The sequence below is a fragment of the Hypanus sabinus genome, chromosome 3, assembly GCF_030144855.1.
Source record: "Hypanus sabinus isolate sHypSab1 chromosome 3, sHypSab1.hap1, whole genome shotgun sequence".
NCBI classification, from domain to species: domain Eukaryota; kingdom Metazoa; phylum Chordata; class Chondrichthyes; order Myliobatiformes; family Dasyatidae; genus Hypanus; species Hypanus sabinus.
In genome coordinates this window covers 57,687,190-57,712,997 of record NC_082708.1, presented here as the reverse complement: position 1 = coordinate 57,712,997, position 25,808 = coordinate 57,687,190, and the positions used below count along the sequence as shown (strand labels likewise).

Sequence of the window (25,808 nt, the reverse complement as noted above, 5' to 3'; positions counted from 1 at the left end):
TTTCATGGGTTCATTGCAGCTCTGGTTTACTACTGCCACTTTAATAGATGGGGAAACACTTTGTTCAATTAGATGCAGGCGGAACAGGACTCCATCCATTATTTCATTCTCAAAATGACCTTCACCCTATTATCCAAATATATAAATTCTATGGCGTATGGTTTCCAACTTTTCTCATCATAAACACTTGAGATTAAAAGCAAAACAGATGTAGGAGTAGGTTGTTGTCCTATCATTCACCACAGCTGATCGTCTACCTCAGCACTATCTCTGCATTTCCTTAACATCAAGAAATCCATTGATTGATTTTCAAGTAACAATACTGGAGCCTTATTAGAACTCTAGGGTAGAGAATTATGCAGACTCACCACTTCTTTTCCCTCTTCTGTCTCAGATTGTTTGCTCCTTATTCTGAAACTGCCATCAATGACCAGAGGCTGCTCAGCTGGAGGAAGCATTCACTCTGCATCCAGTATAAGAATTTTAAGTTTCCATGTGATCTCATCTTTTCCAATTTTGTTTTGAAATACGCTAAGATATAGTAAATGAAAATTTAAAAGAAAAAAAAAGAAAAACATACAGCTACTGGAAGTCTGAACTAAAACTAGAAAATCGGAGAAAATGCAATAGATCAGGCATCTGTTCTCAGAAAGAGAACATTCTAAAACATCTGAGATAACCTCCTTCTTCAAAGAACAGGGTTTCCCTCCCTCTTCCATTGGTACTTCCCTCACCCTCATCTCCTCCATTTCCCAGTCATCTGCTCTCAACCCATCTTTCTACCACCACGATAGGGAGAGAATTCCCCTTTTCCTTACCCACCACCCCACAAATCGCTGCATTCAGTATGTCATTCCCCAAAGCATATGCCATCTCCTATGGGAACCAACCACCAAACCTATCCTTCCCTCCCTGCCACTCTCCACTTTCCAAAGGGATTACTCTTTGTGACTGCCTTGTCCACTCATTCATCTACACTGATTACCCTCCTGGCAATTTGCCTGCAAGCATTTCCCTTAAACAAACCCAAAGACCTGGCTTCCACAGAAGCCTGTGGCAACAAATTCCACAGATTCACCACCCTCTGGCTAAAGAAATTCCTCCTCATCTTCGTTGTAAATGTCATCATTCTATTCTGAGGCTGTGCTCTCTGGTGCTAGACTGGCTCACTATAGGAAACATTCTCTCCGCATTCACTTTATCTAGGCCTTTCAACATTCGTTAAGTTTCAATGAGATCCCCCCTCATTCTTATAAATTCCAGTGAGTACAGGCCCAGAACAATCAAAAGCTCTTCTTTTGTTAACCCTTTAATTTCCAGAATCATTCTTGTGAACTTCCTCTGAACCCTCTCCAATGTTGGCACATTCTTAATTATATAAGGGGCCCAAAACTATTCAAAATACTCCAAGTGAGGCCTCACCAGTGCTTTATAAAGCCTCAGATTTACATCTTCGTTTTTATATTCTAGTCCTCTCAAAATGAATGCTAACAATGCATTTGTCTTCCTCACCACTGACTCAACCTGCAAAATTACCTTCAGGGAATCCTGCACAAGGACTCCCAGGTCTCCCTGCACTTTGGATTTTCAACTTTACTTCCTGTTTTGAAATAGTCTACACTTTTATTTGTCAGACAAGATTTCCCCTTGAGGAAACCATGCTAAATTTGGCATGTGTCTCCAAGTAGCCTTAGACCTCATTCTTAACAATTGACTCCGGCATCTTTCCAACCACTGAGGTCAGGTTAGCTGGCCTATAATTTCCTTCTTATGCTTTCCTCCCTTCCTGAAGTGTGGTGAGACAATCGCATTCTTCCAGTCATCTGGAACTATGCTGGAATCTAGTGATTCTTGAAAAATCATTACTAATGCCTCCACAATCTCAACTACCTCTTTTAGAACCTTGGGATGTTGTCTGTCTGGTCCATTTGACTTATCTACCTTCAGGATTTTCAGCTTCCAAAGCACCTTCTCTCTAGTAATAGCAACTACACTCACTTCTGCCTGACACTCAGCTTACTGCTCGTGTCTTCCACCATGAAGACTGATGCAAAATGCTTATTCATTTCATTCACCATTTCCTTGTCCTCCATTACTAGCATCATTTCCCAGTGGTCTGATATCTACTCTTGTGACTCTTTTACTTTTTATAGATGTGAAAATTCTTTTGGTATTCTTTTTGACTATATTGGCTAGCTACCTTCATATTTCCTCTTTTCCCTCCTTATGGCTTTTACAGTTGCCCCCTCATGGAGCTTCCCAATCCTCTGACTTCCCACTAATTTTGCCCTATTATTTCCCTATTCTTCTGTTTTCATGTTGTCTTTGATATCCTTCGTCAGTCATGGCTGTGTCATCCCGCCTTAGAATACTTCTTCTTCAGTATGTATCCATCCTGTGTCTTCTGAATTGCTCCCAGAAATGCCAACAATTGCTGTTGTCCTGCTTTCAATCTACAAACGTTAGTATTTTGGCTCATGCCTCATGCCTCTTTAATTCACCGTACTCCACTGACTTTAGCTTCTCTCTCTCAAGTTACAGGGTAATTTTTTAAATCACATTATGTTCAGTGTCTTTTAAAGGTTCCTTTACCTGAAGCTCCCTAATCAATTCTGGTTCATTACACAACACCTAATCCTGTATAGCCCTTCCCCCAGAGGGCTCAATCACAAGCTGCTTTAAGTTCTTCCAGGTGAGGCAACACTTTTTCTGTCAGTTTATCCAATGTTCCCAGTATGGCCTCCTCTACATTAGTGAGACCCAGCGCTGACTGAGGGACTGCTTCATTGAGTACCTTCCCTCCATCTGCTACAACAGGAGGGATCTCCCGGTAGCCAACTATTCTAATTGTATTTTCCATTCCCACTCTGACATGTTGGTCCTTGGCCTCCTCTCCTGACATGATGAGACCACTCTCAGTCTGGGGATGCAACACCTCATATTCTGCCCTGGTAGCCTCAAACGGATGGCATGAACATCGATTGCTTTAGCTGATGGTAATTTCTCCCTCTTCCACTTCTCTCATTTTTTATTGCACCTTCTGATTCCCCTTTTATCCCTTCTTCTCTCCTCATCTGCCTATCACCACCCTCTGGTATCCCTCCTCCCTCCCTTTGTCCTATCAGATCCTTCTTCTTTATCCTTTAACCTTTTCCATTTAAACTTCTTACCATTCCCCTTCCTCCAGCACCTAAAACCTCCTTCCCTTCCCTTGTACTCCTTCCCTTCCTCCCTCCTTCTTATTCCAGCTTCCCCTGGCCCTTTCTTTCCAGTCCTGATGGAGGGTCTCAGCCTGAAACTCAACTGTTTATGAGAGAGAGATTGCAGCCTACCAACCTGAGATCCTTCTGGACAAGTAAGATGCATTGGCACACTCTAGCAACCAAAAGATGTAAAGGTTGGTAGGTTAATTAGCAATAACTACCTTTGATGTGTGGGTGAGTGGCAGAAACTGGCTGGTGCTGATGAGAATGTGGAGAGAATTAAGTAGGATTATTGTAAACGGGTAATTGATCAGTAGGGATCATTATCTAGAGGGTGAACAGTGTTGGATAGCATAATTGTGGATTAACTAAATGGGAACCAGTCTTCAGGAAATAAAACCTGTACACAGTTTAACTCCCAACTGATATGTTCTGACTAATGAAGCCAATCCCTGGGTGTAGGAAATTCTCTGTCCTTATTGAAAACACAACACATGAATGTTCCTGCTATTAAGACATTGTTAAATGTGTATCTCTGCCATTTAATGCACAGTTACAGTTCAGGACAGGTTTGGTTTGTAACTCAGTTTTCTGGTTAGTTGTATATTCATGGAGCCATCCTTCTACTGTGTAACGAAAGGGATGTATTTAGGCTGACTATAGTCTTTTGGAACAGACACCAAAGGGAACTAGTTGGGATTTCCTACCATTGTGGATACATAATTCTGCAAATCTACCTTAGTATATTTAAAATGTTAGTTGTAACTTGGGGGATCACTTTATTGAGCAGCTCCATTCTAATGTGTTCTCCTCACATGCCAAGATGAGGCCACCCTCAGGACAGAGCAGCAACACCTTATACTCCATCTGGGTAGCATTCAACGGAAGCTCTGGCCATTTGGGAAGCTTTTGGAAAAAAATCTACCCCTCCCCTCTTCTATTCCCCACTCTGGTCTTCTACCTCTTCTCACCAGCCTATCACCTCCCTCTGGGTTCCCTCCTTCCCTTTCTGCTATGGTCTACTCTCCTCTCCTATCAGATTCCTTCCTCTCCAGCCTTTAATCTTCCTTCCAACTTTGCTTCACCTTCTAGCTATCCTCCTTCCACTTCCTCCACCTTTTTATTCTGACAGCTTCCCCCTTCCTTTCCAGTCCCAAAGAAGGATCTCGGCTCGGAATGTCGACTGTTTGCTAATTTCCATAGATTCTGTCTGGTCTGCTGAGTTCCTCCAGATTTTTGTGTGTGTTGCTTTGGATTTCCAGCATCTGCAGAATTTCTTGTGTTCAGAAGGTTAAGGTTAAATAGATGATCATAGCAATTGAAACTGTAGTTAATAATTTATTGTAATCTTTGTGTTGAAGAGGTATCAAACATCGTGTCAGGAGAATGAAATTCTTTCTCTATGGTACTGATTGGGACAACTCCTGAAGAATGTAATAGTGGGTCTTAACCTAGAAGTTAAGGCCTGCTTCAGCAGTTGAGGAATGTGTGTGGGTATTAGTAAAATGCACAATAGCTCTGTGAATGCTAATTTGACGTAACTGTAAATGTTTAGCAGTTTCTGTAAAGTGCTTTATCATGCAGCACAGCACAGCAATTTGCAGAATGCACAATGGACATTATTGGTCTCTGGCCCTCTCCTGTTTTGTTTCGATACTGGCAGAGGTCTGAGAAACAATATTCCTCTAACTGTTGTGACTAAAACAGGTTAATTTTCCACTTAACTCACTTGTTGTTTGTTCAACCTTGTGCTAGATTTGCCCTTTTAATAATGGCTGAAGGCAAATTAATCCATATTAAGTAAGATCTAATTTGAGTTTATGATTCACCAGAGTTTTTCCTGCTGTGACAGCTGAGCACTTAAAAGGATTGGAGAATTGCAAAATGTTTTCCACTACGTTTGGTGCAACTGAATATGCAAAGCTCTTTTTGTGATTTCCTGCTTTGGCAAGGCACGTTCTTTAGACAAGTCTTCTGTACCTGCTGCCGGTGGACTAGCCATATAATAGGCACATGAACACGTGCCCAATATGGTTATGTTCCAGGGAGTAAGCAGGGTGGTTGGACTTGCTGAGGTGGCAACTTCTAACTATTTAGGTTTTTTTTGTGTAAAATGGAAGCAAACAAAGAATTGCTTTAAAGTTGGGATGCTTAAGTACTTATTTCAAATGATCATATTTATAAATCTGAATCTCTCATCCAGAAGCTGAATAATTTAATAGTTTCAATATGGATATTTGTTTGGGCTTCTGGTGAACAGGAATGTGACGTTGTGGCCAAGAGTCTATCAGCTGTGTTCTTTGATGACAGAGTAGCACTGTGAGGGGTAGCACAGGTCTGACCCTAAATCTGCTTTTCTGTTCTTGTGTTTTTATTATAATTCAATTGTTTGAGGCGAATGTCCACTTTTAGAATTTGCTTTGCTTTCCCTGATGCTTATTGCACAGAGTTTTGAAGTGCATCTGGGAGTGTGTCCAATCCTGGTCCAAATGCTCGATCTGATCAGTCACTACAATGCAGCCTTGAGTCATAAAATTATCCTGTAATGAGTTGGAAGACACAATTAAAACAACCGTAGAGCTTGAAGAATTGATGATTGATAATGGGAACCTATCCTTCTTTATCTATTCTCATGTTTAATATTGGAGCAGTGGTCTAACTGACAGTATTTGATTTAAGATTTGTCTCTACATCTTGAATTAGGCAGATTTGGTTATCAGCTGGGGCAGTCTTGTATGTAGCTAGTTGTATTATGCTACCTGTTTTGTGTCACATGATCTGATTTCTATTAAGAATAAAACAAATGGAATATGGAATCTGGTTTAAGATGGCACTGGTGAAGCACTGTAGCGACTTACTGGCAGTGAATGAAGATATTAACTACTTATTAATTATACTTTTTCTGGTAAATGATCACTTCAATCAGTAGCCTGTAACTTCCCTTTTGGAGTTGAGTTTTTGAACCAGCTGTATGACCTGTCATTTTTGCAATGTGAACCAAAGTCTCAAAGGAGCAGGATGGTTGCAATGTGGTGAGTACAGGCCAAATCGAGACGATGAAGCCTGGGCCCAAAAATGAGGGATGAGCCAATCCTTTGCTGGAGTGGACTTAGGGGCAATTCAAAGCAGCAGACCTGAGGCAAGACAGAGCTAATGCAGTGAGGCCTGGCCTGAGAGTGAAAAATTAACCTTTTGTTTGGATGATTTAAGCACTGGGTCAGATTATAAAGGTTCAGTATGGGCCGAATCAAGTCACGATGCCCAGTCCCAGGTCCAAGAGCAAGGATCAACCCAAGGTTTGGCAGATTTGAGCACAGGGTCAGATTGAAAATGTCAAGGTGTTGGGATCGGAGGCAGGAGATGGGCTGGTGTTCAGCTAGCTGCTCACGAGCTTTACTCATTTCTGCGCTGAACTGAGGCCCAGGCATGCAACTGATAGGCTCCTGGATCAGCTGATGACTTGCTTCATGGCTTAGTTCTGAATGTTATTTGCATATGTTTATGTTTACACGATTTGTTATTTTTCTGCACATTGGGACTGTGATGGTCTTTTTAAAATGGGGTCTATTGGATTTCTTTGTTTTCTGGCTGCCTGTAAGGAGACAAATCTCATATGCATTGATAATAAATGTACCTTGAAACTGGAACTTAATGGATGGTTTACAAAGTGGCCAGTCTCCTTTCTGAGTTCTTCAATGTGCATGCAAAATAATGTATAAAGTGTAGTGACATACAATGGCATTATTTTGGGTGCCATTTCTAGGCTTGTTATTTGCTTTGGGTGCCCTGTCATACTTGCAGGTCACTCCTGAAGGCAAAGGCTCCTGATGTATCTGTGAGACTTGCTTTTGCATGTCTTAAAGTTGTCCCTACCAAGCAGGTTCCAGGTCAGCACTGAGAACCCTTTTCTGCTAGGCCTCTAAGAAATTGGAATTCAATGATATTTATTTCCTTACTCTGATATTTTTCTATGTGATTAACCCAAGCACTGTGACAAGCAGGGTCTTTGCTGACTACCACACCTCTAACAGTGCCTCTTTATTTATCGGTGCTTTAAATCTCTTGTACATTGTTTCAACATTTCTTCCCTTTCCAAGTTAAGGGTGCATTTCCAGCAAGGTTTCAGTTTTACCCCTTGTTCCTCTGGCCAATGAATCCATCCTTCATTGCCTGAAGCTTCAGTAAATGTTCGGCCAATGGTCTTGGATGACTGCTGATATCCAGTACTCCTGCTTTCTCAGCCTTACTACTTTGAAATTCATTCAACATCTTGACTGTTTCCATACCCCAAGACAAATTTAACTATGACCCTGGTCAATTGTCGCTGCTTCCAATTTAAAATAAACTTTTCTCATTGTGCCTCATCTCAAAACTCTACAGTCTCCATTTCCTTTCCCAGTCACCGTCCTGGGCACGGAGCTGAACTTTTACTCCCAGGCTTTTTCCATGACTAAAACCTATTGTCAAAACTGCTTTCACAACCTTATTTTATTTCGGAAAGCTCATGTAAATTCCAATATTTATTTAATTCATTCTGTGCTTTGGTTTACCTCCCACTGAATCTAATTCACTACTTGTATATGCTCTTCCAAATTAATTCTTGCAGCAAGATTGAAATGAATTAGGATAAGCAGGTGTTCAGTGTCATCTGCCTGCACCTGACCAGTCTCCTCCTCTCTCCCAGTCACTGCTGCTGAAGGAAGGTGCAGGAGTATTGGGTTCTTGGCATGGTTTAGTCAGCACAGTTTGTGGATTGGACTTCTTCTTAGAGGAATCTGTTGTTCATGTTATATGTATTTTTGGTTTCTAGTTACACCTTTTCTTTTATTGCTATTTTGTGCAATTTTGATCAGGGCAGACTGGTCCTGTGGCCTGCAGTTAATGAATAACACAGCGCTACATTGAAGATCACTGAACTAACTGAACATTCCTAGAGGCTGGGTGGCACTTCAACTAAAAGTCATGGGTTAAGGGTGAAAGGTGAACATGAAGAGAAACTTCTTCACTCAGAGAGTTGTGAGAATGTGGAACGAGCACAAGTGGTTAATGCGAGCTGTATTTCAACACTTAAGAGAAGTTTAGATAGGTACATGGATGGGAGGGGTATGGAGGGCTGTGGTCCCGGTGCAGGCAGCAGGCAGTTTATATGGTTCAGCATGTACTAAATGGGCAAAAGGGCCTGTTTCAGTGCTGTACTTTTCTATGACTATCTTCCAGAACTATCTGTTTCTCTGACTTTGACGTACAAGGTACTTTCTCTTGATGTTTTCCCTGTCTCTTGATTGGAGCCTGGGCTCTTATCTTGGTCTCCCATATTTCATCTTATATCTTGCTTTAACATATTTTCAAAACTATTTCTAAGTAACCCTGAGTTCAGTGTTTTTTTTTGGATTGTTGCCCATCTGTGAATCACCTTTAGGACTTTCCAGTATGTTAAACTTATCATGATTGACAAACATACCTGGTTACTGTATTACTTGCCTGACACTTGATCGGGGGGAGGAATGTATTCAGATTAAATGCTTGTCAAAGAAATTTTGTTGAGAATATTTTTTTCCTTTGTGGAAATTGGGCTTAAAATGGCAAAGGAGTAGTGTGACTAAATAGTAAAATTGAAACCGGTGAAAGCTAGTTTGCTTTTGCTTTAAAATTTGTTATTCAAGTTTTATAATTCCCACCTTATAAACTATTGATGGCAGTTCATTGACTTGAAATGTAAATCAGATTGTGTGAAACTTTTTGTTGCTGACTGGCCTGTTGTAGTCTTAAAAGACAAAAGGTTTCTTTGTGAAATAAGCTTCTATTGTGAAGGAGCTGGGAGTCTGGAGCCTCTCTGTTAACTTCTCAGAAATTCAATTCGCTTCAAAGCCAGGTTATGTTGATTTCTGTTGAAGTAAATCCACAAAACTTAATCTTTTCCCAATATTCAACCACTTTTTTTCTCTCTGGTAGATATATTTTTAAAATAACGATAAGTTCACTGTTTAGATATGGGTATGGGTTTCCTCTTTTTGTTAAAGAGGAAACTATAGCCTGCAAAAGACACAAGAATTGGATCCTATATCTTGACTGCATAACAGTAATAAAGTAAGCTTAAGAAGTGTAACTTGTGTGGCAAGGAATGCTTAACAGTAAGGATGAAGTGCTGCCTGATGCCTGATAGTCATTAAAAGATGCAGCACAGAAATGGGCCCTTTGTCCTGGCCAGTCTGTGTTGATAACCATTTACAACAATGTGATATGAAACCCATTTTTAAACTTTCTCCCTACACTCTCATTATCTTGTCTGCTCTACCCCTTCATTTTTGCCTATTTCCCTACATGCCAGTGGCATTTATAGTCTATTCCATGTAGATGGGTGGCAAAATATTCACTTGAGGCTCAGAGAAGAACTTTGGAAACCTGTAAGTTTTTGAATGTTGCATTTGAAATCTGTACTTTGGTTTCTCACTTCTTCCTTTCCAATCCTAATGAAGGGTCTCAGCCCTAAATGTTGGCCCTTTATTCATTTTGAGTGTGTTACTCTGGATTTCCAGCATCTGCTGAATCTCTTGAGTTTTTAAAATTTCAGTGGTGTGTTAAGAGTAGTTAATGTTTTGCAAGATTTTTTTTGAATGGTGTTGACATTTATATGAGCATTTCCCATGACTAATAACAATTTTCTTTCACAATATTTTCTTTCTTAAATGCCTTTGAAAGACAAAAATGCAATGAGATCCCCCAGTGGTGGACAAACTACAGTGATACTTTGGTTTCTCCACAGCATATTAGCTTTATTAGCATAATAGGAAACATAAAGGTGTAAAACCAGACAGGTATGTGGCTGTTTGACCTGCTGATTCCACAGGTTTTATAAAGTTGGCTGATTTGTGAATTTTACACAATTTTTAAAGTCTGAGCAATTAATTACCCATTTTAAGTTCTGCAAGATTCTAGTGGATTTGTTTTGTGTCTTCAAAGTCAAATTAAAAAGTATCAGTTTACCTTGTTAAGAATGGTATTGCACAACAGTGGCCACCTTGCCGGCAGTACAGGTTCAGGTTTTATGTATTAGCTTGTGTTCCCAAAGTCAACTTGTTGATTATGTATATCAGTTTTTTTTTTCAATTTATATGGGAATTGGTGGAGGTTGTATGTCAATTAGCTACTGCTTTTTTTAAGCTGATGGTTGTTGCCTAACACATAGTTATCTTTTGGAACATTGCTTATATAGAGGTTGCAATTCAGTTGCTAGACCAATTGCTAGAAACAAAAGTTCTGTTTAAGTTTGTGAGTGAAAGCTTGAATGTAGTATTCATCTCTGAAGATTGGTTTGAAAGAACCTGTAATGCGAATGAAAATGAAGACATTGGATACATATGTGCAAGTCTTCGACTGAATGAGGAGTTTAGGGGAAAGCTGTGGCAGAATAGAGGCTATGTCATTTTGGTACATTTGTTTTTGCATGTGCTAATCAAGAATACATTGGAAATCTCAGGAAACACAATAAAGCTCAAGAGATTGTTGGTGTCGAGCTGAAGTGTTTGGACATAATCTTCATGGCAAATATTATTGTTTAGACACCTAAACAATGGAAAGGATGAAGACTAATATGTGATGATTCTTGAGCAGAAATTGCCCTATTATCAGAGTCATAGAAAACCATAGTGTTGTAAAGGCCTACAGTACAGAAACAGGCCATCATGCTGTTTTGTCAATGTTGAACTATCATTCTGCCTAGTCACATTGAGCTGAATCTTGGACCATAGTCCTTCACACCCCTCCCATCAGTGGACTTATCCAAACTTCTCTTGAATGTTGAAGTCAAAGCCACATCCACCAATTACACTAGTAGCTCATTCCACAGCTAGCAGAATCAGCAGCGTTAAGATCCAACATTTGCACAACACAGGCAGAATTTTTGGGATCACAATTCAATAAACATCCAAATATGAAGAAACTGTTGCCAAGTAAAAAGTGCACCTCTATCTTCACCAGCAGGAATACTTCAGATAGAGAATCTTGGCAAGCAGAGCCAAATGAAAAGGTAGCAATAGGGAATTGTATCATCAGAGAGACTTGGCGAGATGGTTCTTCAACAGAATATTAAGTGATAATTAATGTGTGGGTGTAGTAACAAGAGTACAGACTAAACTCTTTACAGTACAAGTACTTGCTTTTGAGAAGGCTGCAAGATTTATGCTTTGATAACAAGGACACTATGAAATATCTTAAGGTGGAGAGGTAGCAAAAGAACATGAAGATTGCTTGACTATGGATGGTCCCATAACTAAAGTCAGGGAAATCGTGCAAATTTCCTTCTGCCTGTGTAAAGCAGTCTGCTGTGATCATTGTAATAATATTGGATAGCAGGCATTGTTTTGCAGAAGCAAAGGGTTTGGATAATGCAGAATTGCATTCCACAGTTTGGTTGATGGTAGGAAAATGTGAGACTGAATACTTCCACGAAGAATGATGACAATATTGATTATGGTGACTTCACCCATGCTATTAAAACAAATGGTCCGAATATCGAGTGGGGATACTACAGCAGCTTTCTGAACTTGATGCTTAGGTATCCACAGGCACAATTTTGAACAAATATAATGAAAGAAAAATAAAGTCTTAAATGCATACTTAGGAATTTCTTAGGAGAAATAAGATGAAGATAGACCAAGGTGATTAGGAAAGACAACTACTGATTGCTCTAGCACTCTACACCCAGAAACTTGATGATGGTGGATTAGGGCACTTGGAATGACATGTTTTGTGTAAGTTCACTGCTTCAGGAAAGAAGCAGTGTCCCATTCAGAATCATCTGTTTGTGTTTTTTGACATTGTGAAGAGGTGGGGACAGTCCCATAGTAGGTTAGGTGCCCACCCATGAGTCAGTACCAGGAAAGTGTGGCCATAGAATAGGTGAGCAGCAGCACTGATACTGTGGGAAGTGCCCCAGAGGCAGAAAGATACAGGGCAAGCATTGGGAAACAAGTTGCAAAATTTACAAGAATATGGTGTGTATGTGTAATAGGCTGGGTAGATCAGACCCAACATTTTGAGTGTCCAGGAGATGTAGTGTTAAGTAACTTAAGCTTGATTTATTATCACAAATGGAAAGCACAAATAAACTACACAAAGTATTACTTAACAGTCACAAAGATTTCAGGGCTCACAATTTTTAGTCACCACTTGATTGTAGATGTTGAGGAAACTTCAAATCTCAACTCTCTCATGAAACTACCCCAGGTCAGAGGCACCAGTTGCATTCTGGCCCTGTTTGATGTCCAAAGAAAATGCAAAGGCAGCCCAATATATTTACAAGCTGTGCAAGACAGAGGCGTACAGAAGCAGACAAACTCTTTGTTCTTACATTAACTTGGCCTGACTTCTTTCATTCAAACAACATGTGTTCATTAACATTGTGTTCAACATAGCTTCATACATCTATTAGGTACTCCCCATAGCACACAGCATTCCTTGGACTTATGAAATGGTATTAATGTCTGTACACATAAACAATTGGCTTGAATGCAAACACTAAGAAAGAATCCATCAATTCCAGCTGTCAAAGTGGCCAACAGACATTTAGTTGTTAACAGACATCCTCATGTTAATAGTGCCTGAGACTAAGAAAAAATCCAGCTGCTATCAGCTACACAGGACAAGCATTGAGAAATCAGTTGCAAAATTTACAATAAAATGGTGTGTATGTGTAATAGGCTGGGTTGATCAGACCCAACATTTCAAGTGTCCAGGAGATTTAGTGATAGCTATCAGCTATCATTCTACTGACATTAACAGATCTACATTGTTTATCTTGTACATACACTCTACATGCTGCATCAGAAAGAGTTAAATTGTTATTCTACCCTCCAGGTATTCATCTAAAGTGTTACAAAATTTAATATTAAACAGTCAACTGCAAACAGCTATAATAACAGATGGCAATGTAGTCCCAAGAGAAATTGGAAATGAACATTCTAGCACTTGTGAAGAATCTGGACCATGAGACAGCAGGCTGGTAATTCTGGACTGAGCCTGATTGAAAGTCAACGATCAACAGATAACTAAATAGCAGTTGAAGAAGCACTCCAGTTTAATGAGCATGAAGTAATGGGACAGAGACACAGCATAGTCAAAGCATCCAGAGGGAACAGGGAATGGAATGGTAGTGTAGCTAGTGGAGTCATTTTCTCACAGTGCCAGAGACCCAGGTTCCATACCGTATGTGTGGAATTTGTACGTTCTCCCTGTCACTATATGTCTCCACTGATGGCTCTAGACTGTTCTCACAAACTGAAGACATGAGTTGACAGGTTAGGGGGCCACTGTAAATGGCCCCTAATGTGTAGATAATTGTTGGAATCTGGGGGAAGTTGAGGAGAATGTGTGCAGAACAAAAAATATACTTAATGTGGAATTAGTGTAAAATGGCTGGGCCCACTTCCTATGCTTTATCTTTCAATGTCTATGACAGAGTGTGAAGACGGTCAGAAGCAGGAGAGGAATTGGTGTTTGCATATGTGAAGTAGGCAGTGTTCTGCTTATAGATGGACAAATAGAAGTACTCATCTTCAATGTTACAATGGTACTTTCTCTGAAAGGGCACCTTCAAGTCAATTGTTGGGAGAGATGGGGTCACTGGGTCAAAACTAATGCAGTCGAGGCCCATTAGCAGTATGAAAAGCATGGTCAATAGCAGGCCTGCCTTCTCAAATAATCCAAAGCTTAAAGTTCATAGAGTCCCTTTTGAAATGTCTGTTCCGGACTCAGTTATTGCAAATTATGATGTTGCCATTGAGGATTAACGTCGGTGAGGAGAATGTTGTAGCCACAGCACTGGGATGCAGCAAGGAATAAATCATTTCAACAAGATGAAGGTTGATCACTGATATCTGTTCAAACACAGCATAGCCAGCTTTGAGGTGTTTTGGCAAAGGTAGAGGGAGCTAAAGGAAAAAGAAGTGAAAATAGGGCTTTAAAAAGGGAAGCAATGGAGAAGAGCAGCACAAGAATATAAGAGATTAAAAGCATCACTGTAAATACATATTGAAATACTGAAGCTACAGAAGTTAAGTCCAGGAGTGGGTAAGTGTAAATGGCTGAAATAGTTGTGCCACTTTCTCAAGATACAGACTGCCTCAGGGATAAGCATCGCAATGGCTCTGGAGCAAAATCTAATGGAAAATCCCAAGTGGAGTTGTGGTGCAAAAGGATGACAGATGCTTCTGGCCAAAAAAGACTGCAATATGTCTGAGAGTATAGGTATATGTTTCTTAAAATATAATTAGGTTAAAACATTGGGTGTAACTATGCACAAAAACTTGGTTAATGAGTATACATAAACCAATAAACAACATTGCATTGGTTTTTGAAAGGGGAGGTGATATGGTGTAAAGTCTGTTAGCTACTGAGAAAATCTACCTCTATGATCAGTGAGTTGCTCCTACCTTAAAAGACCATGTTACCTCTTTGGTGACACTTTGTGAAGCCCGGCCACCACAAAGATCAATTGCTTATATTTCCACTTAAGCGATGAAAGTTGCAGCAATGTAGCATGTGAGGCCTCTGTACATTGAGAGATTGTAGCTAATGATGGGTGTGTGTGTCTTTCCTATTATGGCTGAGTAATGCTGATGACTGTAGCATAATGGAGATTACTCATGGCCTTCTACATGATGAGATTTTGTTCCTTTTACTCATTTATCCTGGGCCCCTAACCTCAAATATACCCAAGTCTGGGATGTCATAAAATAAACTGACTATGCTTAATCCAGCAAAAGAGACACTTTAATTAAGAAAGCAAGAACTCCTTTGCTTTCCCAATAGACCATTGAGAAATGGAGTTTTTCACCATTAAAAGACTTGAAGGGATTCATTTAGTTTAATTGTCAACTAATCACTTCTTTTTGTCTGACCACACATTGTTTCATTGGCTGCATCTTGCAACCTTGGTGTCAACCCTCTCCCGACCCCAAGAAAATTAACACTAAACTAAATAAACTTAAGATCAGTACTTATTCTTTCTTGCAAGAAAAAAATATACTCTCAGTATCTGTCTAATTACATATCTAACAAGAGTTCATGTGAACATCTGATAGTTGGTGGAGATTTTTGAGGTTCTCCTTTCTAGGGTGATATTTGTCCTCTAACCCATTTTCTTTGATTGGCAGATAGTCATGGGTGACAAGCCCAGCAGTTCCATTCTGATGCTGGTTTAGAAGATACAACAAGAGCTAAATAGGGCTATATTTCTGTCAGCAACTCCTCTCCCCAACTGTATAAGTCCCCTAACTTCTGTGGCATCGATAATTAGGAACTTAAGTTGAACATTCTGAATTATTGGAGTCAGCTGCATGGCCTTCTGACTCCAACAGGGTCTGTGTTGCCAGTACTTTGGGCCCATGAGCAATTACCACACTGTAGATGCAAACTGTGCTGAATTAATGAAACTTAAAGAGTGTTTAAAAATAAAGTATTTGGTGCGTGAGGAAATGGGGGCATGTAGGATTTAAAACCCAACTGATGGAAAAAAAATTGTCAGGCACCCTCTTGCATTACCCTCAGGAGTGGTGGTGGGTTGCCTGTTTTCTTACTTGACAGTATTTATTCATGCACATTTTCAATATTGCTAAGTGTCAATATTCTCCAGGTTGGTACAAAATCAAATGGTGCTTTTAACTATTCAGTTACTGGGCCTAAAATGATCTTTTAAATGGGAAGGAAAGTGACATTTTTTCCTTTTATAACGTTTGTGTACACTCAATTTCATACAGAATCAATATTTTTTCCCCTTCAGTCTGATAGCCTGTTCTATGAGCATGAAGCGCTATGTGGAAGAAAACATTTCGATGAAATCCAGCACCACCATTAAGTATTTTCTGAAGATGTGGAGCAGCGTCAGTGAGACTCTCATTTTCATTTTTCTTGGTGTATCAACGATCACGGAAAAGCATGAATGGAACTGGGCCTTTGTTTGCTTCACTTTATTATTCTGTTTGGTTTGGCGTGCTCTAGGTAAACAGTTGCTAGTATTATTACTTATCTATATAAAATTGTTTTCACTGGCTCTGCATGTACACTAAAGCTTTCGGGTACAAATGATAAGGGATATCATCAATCTGTGAAGGCAATTTTTGGATTTAAGTTAATTCAAGTTAATAAAAGGAAAGTTGGATTATTTTTGGTATGGATGTGCATTCCAACATTTGTTGGTAATATCCCCTATTGCATTTGAGTGTAGAACCAGGAAGACCTCCCCATCAATCCATAGAAGCGTAAAAAAAAGTGCAGCTTTATTCTTATTTGAGCTTGCACTGTTTTCATCCAGTCTCCTCAGTTAAAATCACATTGTTTCAAAATGATTGGAAAGGTCCCAAGAAGTATACAGAGGCGAGACTCCCTTAGCTATTCAGTTGAAGCAACAGATGAGGCAATGATTGAATTGTGCTTCAGGATATGTATTAGTTATACTTTCATAAACAAATATTTAAATTAGTTGCAGTTGTTTCCTTTCAAACTTTTACAGTGCCAGCAACCCGTGTTCAGTTTCCATGCTGAGGTGTCTGTACATTCTCACTGTGGCCACATGGCTTTGGTCTCTTCCCACATTCCAAAGGGTCAGTAGGTTAATTGGTCATGTGGGTGTTACCGGATGGCCACAAGGACCTCTTACCATGCTGTGTCTCTAAATAATTAAAAATAAAACATTGCATTTCCATCTCCACCTTGACAATCATCTATCTGTTCCAAATAAATGAACTGAAAATGCTGATAAATGATTAGCAAAACCAGGCTTTCAAAATCAATCAACATTTCATACATATGTATCCTTTGGGGCAATCAAGCTTTGACAGAATTCTAAAATGTTGAATATAAGAACAGAGCTCATAGTTATTTGAAATAATGTAAAATCAAACATTGATGTGGAAATGTGTAACGCCTCATTGTTTTTATAATAAAGTCCAGTTTAATGGACTTAACATTACAATCAGACTCACACTTGAATCTAAACAGCAATTTTTAAACAAAGCAGCTCACTGTTCTCATCTGGGCAGATCTGGGCTTTCAAGGAGACTGAAGAAAGCCGCCAGTGTTGACATAGGCCGCATTTGGATGCTATCACTACTCGTATTTCCCAGCTTGCATTATAATATGGTTGGATGCAGGGCATAGTGAGCATGTAGATCTGCATTTGAAGAGTTGCTGGTACATTATCCCCAAAAATATCTAATGTGAGGCTCTAAAGTTTTGCCAATCTGTGATAAATCCATTCAATATCATCTCTTATGAGCAACTTACAGCTCTTATTCAAGGATGAATAATTTAATTAACAAACCTTTGGGGAAGTTGGTATATCACAATGGCAGTCTGATGCAATAATTTGCCAGAAATTTAATATGTCCATTTTTAAGAAAGAAAGCTACTGCTGTAATAGTTGATGTGATCCCTTTTATATATTTTGCATCTAGTTTTTAACTCTGGTTTATATCTCCCTTAGGTGTTATTCTTCTGACTTGGATTATTAACAGATTTCGTAAACTATTGGTTACCCGCAAGGATCAATTTATCATCGCCTATGGAGGGCTGCGTGGGGCAATTTGCTTTTCACTCGTATTTCTACTCCCATCTCATGTCTTTCCTCGGAAGTATTTGTTCATTACAGCAACTATTGTGATTATATTCTTCACCGTCTTTATTCAGGTTAGAGATATAATCCCAGTATTGTTTTTGTTGTTGAAATCTTTTGCATAAAGTCTTAAAATATTATCAATGCTGCCAAAATAACAACTTTTCCTTTAATGTCCTTGCATTACAACAGTTCCTATACCATTACAGCACTGGCTTTGTTTGTATTACATCCAGAGAAACAAATTAATTAAGCCTACCAAGAAGTCTGTGTAGTTTATATACATGAAGAAAGTAGGGCAAATATTTCAGATTCTTCAAGTTCCAGCTTAAACGTTTAGGTTTCCACTAGCCTGGGCAGTTTTTCATGAAAGTTGCGTCTTGATTTTACTTCAGAAGTTTTGGAAAGTTACCAGAACAAAAAATACTCACTGTCACATTGTATCTCCTGAAGTTAACATTTCAGTTTAATGACTTTTCTTCCAGAATTCACTTGGGTGTGCTGAATTGCTGTAATATTGTCTATTTTTTTATTTAGTTCCAGTCTTGTAATTTTGGAAAATGGAATACTTTATATTTTTAAAGGAGAAAATAATAGAACCTGAAAGGTTGTAGGTCCATGTTGGCAGGAGTTAGCAGTCCTGTATGATGTCAACTTTTGAGCTGTCTGATTTGGATTCAGAAAGTTACAAGGAGGAGAAAGACACTAGTGGCTAAAGAGCAAAGATTAGATTTGATTTTCTGCAGATGCTGGAAATCCTGATCAACACACTCAAAAGGTCTGCAGGTCAGGCAGCATCTACAGAGGGAAATAATAGTCAACGTTTTAGGCTAAGCCTACTTGTGGCTGGGTCTGTAGACAAGACCTTTATTTGGCTAGCTGTAAAACAGTGGTAGTTATTGCTAACCTTGAAAACTGCCAACAAAGATGACACAGTGGCTTTGACAAGGATTTTCGCATTAGTGTTATTGATATCAGGTGTCAGATTTAGTATATTTTTGATTTTTTACAACAGCAATGTCATGAAGCAGGTACAGCAATGAAACACTGAAGAATTCTCGGAGAGCAAAGCACAAATTAAAGGAAAATTTTTATTTTTTATGTGCGAAGTGAAGATTGTAACAATATGTAGAATTTGACGTGGCAGAATTTTGAGAAAGATTTGTAGGAGGAAAATGCAAACTAATTTTCTAAGGGCCAGATGAGGGCTTAGGTCAGGGGTGGGCAAACTTTTTGACTTGTGGGCCACAAAGGGTTCTAAAATTTGACAGGGGGGCCAGACCAGGAGCAGATGGATGGAGTGTTTTGGTAATACACCTCATAAGAGAAAATAAAATATCATGGGATATGTAGAAAACATGTGCTTTAATTTCAATTGAAAATGAACAAATGCATTACAACAAAATATCTGTCTTTGAAGTCCCATGGTATTTAGCTATTTATTGAATTGACTTTTAAAACACTGAAAATTAAATGAATAAAATACAGCTTTTTTAATAGTAACAGTTATTATTTTAAAGCACTGAAAATTCTGTTATCCTTCAAGATATTATCATCATCACTCTCCTCCTGACTGTCTTTATTTCAAAAACGGTAGGAGATACAGGTCTACTTGTCCTGCTCCTTCTTATTCAATTGTCCCCTTTGCCAAAACTCAACAACGACCAGCACAAGGACAGAACAGTGACAGCGCGCCAGTATGCGGAGCACGTTATTTGATCTGGAGCGCATTTTTTATTTTGAGAACGTACGTGCACCTGCGCACTACTCATGTCCATCACTTAATAGAAATGACATGTAACATGTAAGGCTTATTGAAAAAAATATTTTCAAATCCATTTTTTACATAACACAACGAAGAAACTTATTTTTAATTTCAGTGGGAACAGTGTTGCTGGTCTCCCTTTTTAGCCAGCGCATCAAAGTCTGGATTTAGTTTTGTTGTGGCGATTCTCAGGATGGATCTGAGGTGTTGGTCAGTTAACTTGGATCTGTGGCTGGCTTTGTTGATGTTCATGACGCTGAACGCCTGTTCACACAAATAGGTCGAGCCGAACAAAGAGTAAAGCGCAAATGTGGAGTAATACGCTGCACCTCAACAAAGGTCAATGTATATAGAGTGCGTCATCTATTGGGAAAACGCCAGAATTGTGGGGAAAAAGACGTTAACAAGGTTTATTAATATAATTTCATCAAGTTCTGCGGGCCGGATTAAAAAGCTTAACGGGCCGCATATGGCCCCCGGGCCGTAGTTTGCCCATGCCTGGCTTAGGTAGTAGTTGTGGGTCAGTATGCAATTTAAAGTTTTACTTGCTTTGTGTTACAAAGTGCAATTTTTTTTACACATTAATGTCAGCCAATCTGTTATGGTGACGAGGTTTGCATTACTGAGAACAGCTTGTAGGAGCAAGGAATTTTTAAATGCAAAATTGACGACAATTTCATGGTGAAATAATGGCAAATACTTGCTATTTCACTGTTGATACAGTTGTAAAGTTCATGGAATTGCCTTCATTTTCCTATTATTTACTTAGTGCAAATTTCTGTTTTTGCAGTCTTGCGTGACTTACTAGCAGGCTATCAACACAACAGATTCTGCAGATGCTGGAAATCCACAGTAACCCATACAAAGTGCTAGAGGAACTCAGGAGGTCAGGCAGTGTTGATGAAGGGTCTCAGCCCAAAATGTTGAGTCTCTATTCCTTTCAATAGTTGCTGTCTGACCTGCTGAGTTTCTCCAGCATTATGTATGTGTTCAGAATTTCCAGCGTCTGCACAATCTCTTGTGTTTTACTTCTGCTTGATTTTGTTTTTGTTACAATACAATAAACCAGAATTGAAATGAACATAAATGATAAATGTCTCTAATGTCCTGAGCATTGGCTTTAAAGTAACACTGTTCCTTCACGAGGTATATTTTATTACCCAAAGGTCAACAATGTACGGTTATTTTGGGTGTTACCCTCAAGCACTTAACCTTTTGCTAACAAAGCTAAATTTGTTGAGCCATCCAGCCAGATCCAAGTTATGCATTGCCAGAAACTGTAATTTGACCATTTTATTTTAGCCGTTTTGTCTTTAGTATGTGGAGGATCGGAGTATTTGCTGAGGCAACATATAAAGAGAAGACCATTTGGTGATCATGAAAAGCATTGATGTCCGAATTGGTTTTGCTTTTTGAGACCTCTCCAAATTTCAGATCTGACGAGGGAGCAACGCTGAAAAGTTGAAATGAATTGAATTTACCTCACAGTTTGATTGGTGCAATCTGCCTTCCATCCTTTCTGTTCTGCACTTGCTATCCACATCAAGCAAAATTGAAAACACATTCTGTTGTAGGCTGCGGTTAATCATCACTGTGTGTTTTTCTTCAGTAAGAGGGATTCATGTTTATATTAAATACCTCTCTCCTGGTGATCATTCATTGAAAAGATATGCTGATTTTAGAAAACATATCATCAGGAACCTTTTGGCTCTTAAACAGACAATATTAGCATTTGCAAGTTTGATGTCTGCATGACAAGTGAGAAGTTGTGCTGCACTGTCAATATAATTTAATATATGTCAATATAGCAATAACTTAGCTGTGTCACTAAGTAAATAAAAACAAAATAAATAGCATAACTATTTACTAATTCTGTTATAGATTTAAACCCCAGTAAGAAATTTCAACACCTAATCAAGTCTAACCCTGTTATGAAATATCTGTTCAAAAGTTCAAGTGGATATTGGGGATTTTATTAAGAAAACAGGATGTTCCTATGCTGGTGTGTTTTGTGTATTGCAAAGCAGCATTATCAGTAACTGGCTAATTTATTACATTTTGCTGTTTGAGTGATCTTGTTTTGCTCAGTGACACAGCTAAGTGCTATATGTTTACCAATGAATGTGACTAGGGTTTTACAATGATGATTAAATGTGAGCACTTTGGGGCATTCAGAGAGAAGTAAAGGTTTACTGATAACTCCATACTGGATAGAAAAGCAAACAGCCCTACAGATTTATATTTGTTCCCTGAAGTTTGTTCTTCTATACCTTTATATCTGTTCTCCCTACTGAGCCTTTGAAATATTATTGTTGAATCTGTTTCCAGCATCTTTTCCAGGCAGTGATATTTGTTTATAACATGTAGTTATTTTAATGGGGTCAGAAATGTCATCAACTTGTCCATATCCCAACAAACATCTTCAAAATTTCACTCATCCAGTCTGCTGTCTCTATATGCTTCAAACCAGCCACCGTCATTTCTATACTAAAGAACTCTACTATTTCAGAACTAAACAACTACCACCAGGTGGCACTGATGCCAATCGTCATGAAGCACTATGAACGGCTGATGATGGCACATAGCAAAAACTCCATTCTTACCACGTTGGACACTCACCAATAAGCTAACTGACAGAACCGCTCTACGACAGATGACATATCACCTGTCATGCACCTGGCCCCAATGAACAGTCAAAGTTTCGGGCTCAAACCCTTTGGCGGGACTGGAGAAAAAAAGCTGAGGAGCAGATTTGAAAGATGGGGGAGGGGAGAGAGAAATGCCAGGTCAATAGGTGAAACTTGGAGGGGGAGGGATGAAGCAAAGAGCTAGGAAGTTGATTGGTGAAAGAGACAAGGTCATGGAAGAAAGAAGAAAGGATCACCAGGGGGAGGTGATGGGCAGGCAAGGAGATAACATGAGATAGGAACAAGGGGATGGGAAATGGTGAAGGGGCATTACTGGGAGTTTGAGAAATAAATGTTATTGTTCATCCATGGCCCCCTCCGCTGTTGGGATGAGGCCACACATAGGTTGGAGGAACAACACCTTGTATTCTGTTTGGGTAGCCTCTAACCTGAAGGCATGATCATTGATTTCTCAAACTTCCAGTAATGCCTTCCCCCACCACCCCCCCACCATTTCCCATCCCCTTGTTCCTCTCTTTATGTTATCTCCTTGCACCCCCCTCCCCATCACCTCCCTCTGGTGATCCTCCCCCCTCTCCCCACTTTCTTTTTTCTTCCATGGCCCAAAACGTCAACTGTGCTCTTTTCCTAGATGCTGTCTGGCCCACTGGGTTCCTCCAGCATTTTGTGTGTGTTGGATCTGCTCCCGTTTGTCTACCAGCACAACAGATCCACTGCAGATGCCACTTCATTGGCTCTTTGCTCAATGCTGGAACATCTGGAAAACAAAGATGCAGACAACAGGATGCTCATTATCAACTGCAGCTTGCAATTCTCTCAAAACTAATCCAAAAGCTTCAAGACCTTGGCCTTAATACATCCTTGTGCAATTGGATTCTCAATTTCCACACTTGTAGACCTCAGTCAGTTCAGATTGACAAGCACATCTTTTCCATGATCTCCATCAGCACAGGTGCACCACAAGGTTGTGTGCTTAGCCCCTGTTCTACTTGCTTCATAGTTCTGAGTATGTGGCTAAGCACAGCTCCAATGCTATATTCAAATTTTCTGACGACACCGTCGGTGTAGGCCAAATCAAAGCTGCTGATTGTTGCACCATCAATAACTCACACTGAGACGTAAGGCGAGATATTGGCTTTTATTGACTGGAAGAAGGAACCAGGAGTGAGTGACCACCATACTATGTCCTGGAGACTGAGGCCGAGTGTCAGGCCTCAGATCGCCTTTATACAGGGGCCTGTGGGAGGAGCCACAGGAGCAGTCAGCAGGGGGCGTGTCCAGACAGGCACATAGTTCACCACACTGATGAACCGCATATAGAAGGGAGATTGTAAGTCTGGCTGAGTGGTGCCATAATAACAGCCTCTTACTCAGTGTCAGCAAGACCAAGGAGCTGATTATTGACTTCAGGAGAAGGAAACCAGAGATCCGTGAACCAATCCTGATGGGGGATCAGAGGTGGAGACAGTCAGCAACTTTCAATGCCTCCATGTTATTATTTCAGAGGACCAGTTACTTTGTAAGTGCAATTACAAAATAAGTGTGGCAATGCCTCTTCTTCCTTAGGAGTTTGCGAAGATTCAACATGACAGCTAAAACTTTGACAAACCTCTATAGATGCATGCAGGTGAGTAGATTGATTGGTTGCATCACAACTTGGTATGGATTTACCAAAGCCCTTGATTGGAAAATCCAACAAAAGGTAGTGGATATGGCCCAGTCCATCACGTGTAAAGCCCTCCCAAGTATTGAACACATCTACATGAAGCCTTGTCACAGGAAAGCTACATCCATAATCAGGAACCACCACCCACCCAGGTCATGCTCTCTTCTCTCTGATACCATCAAGAAGTACGTATGGGAACTTCAGGATTTACACCACCAGGTCTGGAAGAGTTATTACCCGTCAACCATCAGGCTCTTGAACCAAAGGGGATAACTTCATTCAGCTTCACTTGCCCCATCACTGAACTGTTCCCACAACCTATGGACTCACTTTCAAAGACTCTTCATCTCATGTTCTTGATATTTATTTATTATTATTATTTCTTTCTGCAAAAGGTTTGTTGTCTTTTACACACTAGTTGAACGCTCAAGTTGGTGCAGTCTTTCATTGATTCTATCATGGATTTATTGAGTATTCCCACAAGAAAATGAATTTCAGGGTTGTGTACGTGACATATATTTACTTTGATAAAAAATTTACTTTGAACTTTGAACGTATTTGTACTCATCGGTCTAAATACACCACTGTACAACTGGGTGTTGGACTTCCAAATGAACAGACCTCAGCCAGTTAGGATGCACAGCTGCTCCTTTCTCATCATTCTCAATATGGGTGCCCCCCACCCCCCGGCTGTGTGCTGAGCCCATTGCTGTACACTCTGCTCACACATGACTGCATAACTAAACACCTGAGCAATCGCATCTTCAATTTCGTCAGAGACACAACAGTGGTGGGGCTCATCACCAACAATGAGGAGAGAGCCTACAGAGAGGAGGTGGAGTTCAAGTCCTGGCACCAGGTCAATAACCCCTTCCTTAATGTCAACAAGACAAAGGAGATGGTTATCAACTTCAGGAGAATTTGCACCATTCACACCCACTTTTATATCTGCAGTATGACTGTGGAAACTGCAAACAGTTTCAAATTACTGGAAGTGCACATCGTGCACAATCTCTCATGGTCCCACATCACATCCAACGCAGTCAGGAAAGCTCACCAATGTGCCTACTTTCTGAGGAGGCTAAAGAGAGCTGGATTTTGCACAGCCATTCTCATGTCATTCTACGGGTAAGCAGTAGAGAGCATCCTAACCAGCTGCTTCACTATACTGAACCTGTACAGCGATGGACAGGAAAACTCGGCAATGGGTGGTCAAAAATGCCCAGTGCATCACTCACATCGGCATACCTGTCATCAAGGACTTATACTGCAGAAAGGTGCCGGAAAAGGGCTGGTAACGTCATGAAGGATCCCACCCATCCTGCTCATGGACTGTTTGTCCCACTCCTGTCAGGGAGAAAGCTACATAGCATCCACACTAGGAGCACCAGACTCAACAACAGTTACTCTCCTCAAGCAGTAAGGTTGATCAACCCACTAACTTCATCACTACTTTATTATTTCCTGTCAGTCACCTTATGTAGAGCCTTGCGTCATTTTATAGACATACAATCAATCTACGTAGATAAGCTATCATATATTTTGTGTGTTTTCTTTATCATTATTATTGTGACCTTATTGTCCTCTTTTGCCGTTCTTTGGTGCTGCATCATATCCGGAGTAAGTCATTCTTCTTACACTTGTGTACGAGAAATGACATTAAACAATGATGAATCTTGAAAACATTGACTTTGAATATCAACAAATCTCATCTTGTTATTCTCTGTCTAAAGGATTTATTACTGTCTTTTCTAATAGCTTCCTGTATGCGTGACTCTATTTTGATAAATCCTTCATGTACTCTGTATTTGCAATCCCTCCTAAAATAGTTAACTATAAGACTGAATACCATGTCCCAGCAAGATTTATGTATGATTGTCGATCTAAGCCAAATCTGCATTGTATAGCTGCACGCTAA

The 25,808-nt window shown here is 39.8% G+C and overlaps 1 protein-coding gene across 1 annotated transcript in view; it reads left to right on the top strand.

Annotated features, from left to right (window-relative positions):
• slc9a2 (solute carrier family 9 member 2) overlaps positions 1 to 25,808 on the top strand; it is a 99,164-nt gene that overhangs the window by 23,565 nt on the left and 49,791 nt on the right. Inside the window, exons 4-5 of the mRNA XM_059964407.1 lie at positions 15,982 to 16,199; positions 17,683 to 17,885. Coding sequence (XP_059820390.1) covers positions 15,982 to 16,199; positions 17,683 to 17,885 — 421 coding nt within the window. The remainder of the gene's footprint in view (positions 1 to 15,981; positions 16,200 to 17,682; positions 17,886 to 25,808) is intronic.